Raw genomic sequence first — 4,260 nt, forward strand, 5'->3', positions numbered from 1 at the left:
TTTTTTAAAAAAATGCGGCTTTTGGGAGAATTTCCTGGAAAAAAGTTTTTGGGTTTTTTTTTTTTTTTTTTTTTTTTTTTTTTTGCACTCATAGTTCAGCACCTGTTTCTGATCCTGTTTGCTGAAATAAGCCTATGTTTTGATGCAGAGACAGCATGCAGACATTTGAGGAGCTCTCAGACATTTTCTCTGACCACAACAACTATCTGACCAGCAGAGAGCTGCTCATGAGGGTAAGTCGGATCCAGATTGCCTCCCACCGACCCAACTAAATCCCAAAATTAATTCCTATTTAACTAGCGTCAAACTTCAGGTGAAAACCTTTCTTTCTTTATTTATTTAATTTTGTTTTTCATTTATTCACAGGAAGGTACTTCAAAGTTTGCCAGTCTGGAGAGCTGCGCCAAAGATCACCAAAAGCGCACTCACAAGAGACTGCAGCTGCAGAAAGAAATGGTGAGAGAATCCCTGGTGAAGTTCAGAAACGACAACCAGGCAGATGGATTTCTTTCCTTTTTTTTTCTTTTCTTTTTCAAAAGCGGCTGACACAAAAAGAAAAATGCAAACAACACATTCCTCCTGAGCAATGTAGTGAAAGGAGAAATTCTTGCCTCTCCAGGATGCTGAAGCCACATGCTTAGCTTTGTTTATCCAACGCGCTGTGTGCTGGACGCACATTAAGTCGGGGCTGTAATTTGCAGGCCTGCCTCGCCATCTGTCAACAGCTCAGTGTAAGCAGCAAAATCTAAAACTTCCATAAGCATCAGGGGGAGAGAGCTAAGAAAGAAGGGCTTGTTGACTAACACGCCTTTACAGAAGCCACAACATTGCTCTCTGTCTGTTCACTTTCTACAAATGAACTGACAATTTGTCAAATCCGAGAGGCTTCTTTTTCTCTCAAATATTAGAAACACATGTAACATATATTGTAAGATCAAATGCAATGTCTTATTTACTGTTAAAGTGACCAAAAAACAAACAAACAAAAAAAACGTTTCTTCACAGGGCGCGATGCAAGGCACAATACCGTACTTGGGGACGTTTCTGACTGACCTGACCATGCTGGACACGGCCCTGCCAGACATTGTGGAGGTAAATATTCCTTAATATTGATGAAAAATATTAAGGAATATATATATATATATATATATATATATATATATATATATATATATATATATATATATATATATATATATATATAGATATAGATATATGGTATGTGACGCCCCCAGGGTCTGACCGTACGCTCTCTGTGTCTTTGTGTCCACAGGGGGGCCTGATCAACTTTGAGAAGAGGCGCAGGGTGAGGAATCCTCCTGTTTATTGGCTGACATGAAGGATTCAAATGGCTTTTCTGGTGTGAGGCATTTTTTTTTTTTTTTTTTGCCTTTGGTGACCGTCCTTCTGTCCTTCTGCCTCTGCAGGAGTTTGAGGTGATCGCCCAGATCAAGCTGCTCCAGTCGGCCTGCAACAGCTACTGCCTGACTGCAGACCCGGCCTTCCTCCGCTGGTTTAAGAACCAACCTCAACTCAGTGAGGAGGAGAGGTACTGCTGCTTTTCCCTCACTGTGTCTCGTCTCCTAAACGTGTCAACAATCACATCAGTGTGTGAGCCACGGTCTGTTGGATCAATTGTTCGTGCTCATAAACACATGATGAGCTTCTTTCTCCCTGTTTTCCTACCATTCCTTCACTCCCCACCGATCTGCCGTGTTGATTTTTGTCTTTTGTTTCTCCTCGCCGCCTCGCAGCGGACTTGGCTTATTAAAGTTTTATGATACTCAGGGTTTATTGCTCTGTCTTACAGCTACGCCTTGTCTTGTGAGGTCGAAGGGCTCGGCGACAGCAGCCCGACTTTACCCAAACCTCGAAAGAGCATGGTGAAGAGAATCAGCCTGTGAGTTCACTCTCAAAACAGATGAATGATAGAAGATCTGAGGGGGGAGGGAGGGGGGTGTCAGTCATATCTAAGCATATCTTTCTTTTACTAACATATAACCCCCATTCCTCCACTGGGCAGATTGTTTCTTGGGCTAGACAGCAGCACAGCCAGTTCACCAGTCAGAGAGACGCCGCGCTCGCCTCCTGCTGGCAGCTCGGGAGAGAGCATGGACTCGGTCAGCGTGTCGTCCAACGACTCCAGCGGTCCGTCTGACAACGAGGGGCTCGCCAGTCCGACTCACAACGCCGACTCCAGTCAGAACAAGGTGAGTTACGACCGAAATAATGATTGTCAGGGATAGAACAAAACAGAAATATCCGTTACCGACCCACCGCGGGGAAATGAAAGGTGCAAGTGGAAGAGTGAATATTCACACAACATAAAAGATAAGAATGAGATGCAGAGTAAATTTAAAACATGAGAATCAGACTGTACAGTTTAAAAAAAAAAAAAAAAACTTTCTCAGATTAAGATAAATATGCAAGGGAGTGGTGTAATTCAAAGAGAGAACAAGATGTGAATGTTTATTTTGTGCATAAAAAGCAGACTATTTACAAGAAGTGAGGTAAAAACCCCGTAAACAATAATATACTACAAATAACAGCACAAATGTTATTTAAAATGAGATAGAATTGTAAATAACAGCAGGGATGCAAACATTTATTGAGGCCGGTGTGCAAAGTGAACAAAAACTTAGAATAATTAGACATGTTTCATGTGGAGTATAAGTGGAAATCAGCTAGAGACTATTGAAGTTTGCAAGTTTGCAGTCAAATAACTTTTTATAAAAAATAAACCAAAAGAAAACACGTCACCCCTCAGAAAACAAAAGCATAGAGTTATTTCTTCCCGTTTCCACGAATGTATGACTTTTGTTATCTGACGCTGTTTTACATTTAAAGTAAAAAGCTGGTGCAACACATTGCTGAGCTGGATGTCACGATTCTACGGTTACTGGAAGGAGGGAAAGGAAACAGTTGAACTTTCTAACGAGTTAAACTGTTTTTACGTTTTAAAACTTGCCAAACGTATCACTTTGTTTCAACTGCATTCAGCTGCTGCCTCAAATAACTAACATTCGTACACGACCACGTCTGACTCTCCTCTCAGCTCTCAGAGTCGTCGTCCTGCACCTCGCTCCACTCCATGGACACCAACTCGTCGACCGCCAGCGGCTCCATGACTCCCGCCTCGCCCTCGCTGCCCGGTCGCCCCGGCACCCACAGGCGGTCCATCTCCCTCACGCCCATGTGCCCCTGCTCCCCGAGCCAGACCCCGGCGTACAACACCCAAGCCCAGGACGCGTGCATCGTCAGAGTCAGCCTGGAGCACGGCAACGGCAATCTGTACAAGAGCATACTGGTGAGCAAAAAAAAAAAAAAAAGGCAGGATTTGTGCTTTTCGAAAGAAAAACGGCTTTGGGATTTTGAGGCAGTCTGCGACGAAGCAGGCGAAATCCTGATGTGTCTGTTGTTGTGTTAATAGCTGACCAGTCAGGACAAGACCCCGGCTGTGATAGCCAGAGCCATGGCCAAGCACAACCTGGAGGTGGAGCCAGAGGAAGGATTTGAGCTGGTACAGGTCATCTCTGAGGAGAAAGGTAAAAACATGGCTGCCAAAAAGTGTCATTTAAATACAAACAGATTCACACACACACATACACACACACACACACACAAATAAACAAAGATTTCAACTTTAGTGATATTTTATATTCCCCGCTGATTATTTGACCTTGATCCCATTTAGAAATGGATCACTGACAGCTTCTTAACACTAAGTGTTTGTTTTCTCTTTAACGTCTCTCAGAGCTGGTGATTCCTGACAACGCCAACGTCTTCTACGCCATGAACACTTCAGCCAACTTCGACTTCCTGCTGCGCGCTCGAGGCTCGGCCGGTCGACCCGTGCAGCTGAGGAGCCGCTGCAGCTCCACTCTTCCTCGCGCTCAGCATCGCTCCAGCCTCTCGGTCAGACTCAGCAAAGTCACGCTGTGACCTCCCACCCCGGTGCTCCCTTGGGCTCTGCGCTACTCTAATCCAGGCCACTTTGGATGGTCGCAGTGGGAGGATTTGTTAATAACCTAAGAGCTCTGAGTTATTTAACATGGACCATATGCATTTCAGTGAGCTCTCCTGTTTTCAGACTCTTCCCATTTGGGTCTCATCACAAACTCTGCCATCATCACCTTGTCAGCCTTAATGTGCAACTGTGCAACAGCGACCCCAAGTGGCCTCCGACAGATTTTTTTTTTTTTTTTCACAGGCGGGGGGGGGGGGGGGGGGGCGCCGCAAACCCCCCCCCCCCCCACGATT

The 4,260-nt window shown here is 44.8% G+C and overlaps 1 protein-coding gene across 1 annotated transcript; it reads left to right on the plus strand.

Moving 5' to 3' along the window:
* The first annotated feature begins 108 nt into the window (after positions 1-108).
* On the plus strand, positions 109-4,253 carry LOC106944018 (ral guanine nucleotide dissociation stimulator-like 1). Its single transcript, XM_015027292.1, has 10 exons — positions 109-233; positions 367-456; positions 1,006-1,092; positions 1,274-1,306; positions 1,428-1,549; positions 1,811-1,900; positions 2,024-2,210; positions 3,056-3,307; positions 3,431-3,545; positions 3,755-4,253. The coding sequence occupies exons 1-10, from the start codon at positions 156-158 to the stop codon at positions 3,940-3,942; spliced, it is 1,242 nt and encodes a 413-aa protein (XP_014882778.1). The 5' UTR covers positions 109-155; the 3' UTR covers positions 3,943-4,253.
* Positions 4,254-4,260: the final 7 nt, after the last annotated feature.

This window comes from Poecilia latipinna, unplaced genomic scaffold (genome assembly GCF_001443285.1).
Source record: "Poecilia latipinna isolate Pla-1442-1.1 unplaced genomic scaffold, P_latipinna-1.0 Scaffold6617, whole genome shotgun sequence".
In the NCBI taxonomy this organism is placed as follows: domain Eukaryota; kingdom Metazoa; phylum Chordata; class Actinopteri; order Cyprinodontiformes; family Poeciliidae; genus Poecilia; species Poecilia latipinna.

What these genes read in the sequence shown, in the direction of transcription:
- LOC106944018 (XM_015027292.1), top strand. Translation starts at nt 156, where the DNA reads ATGCAGACATTTGAGGAGCTCTCAGACATTTTCTCTGACCACAACAAC. An exon ending in GCAGAGAGCTGCTCATGAGG is followed by an intron (nt 234 to 366) that starts GTAAGTCGGATC and finishes ATTTATTCACAG; the next exon opens with GAAGGTACTTCAAAGTTTGC. An exon ending in CCGACTCCAGTCAGAACAAG is followed by an intron (nt 2,211 to 3,055) that starts GTGAGTTACGAC and finishes CTCTCCTCTCAG; the next exon opens with CTCTCAGAGTCGTCGTCCTG.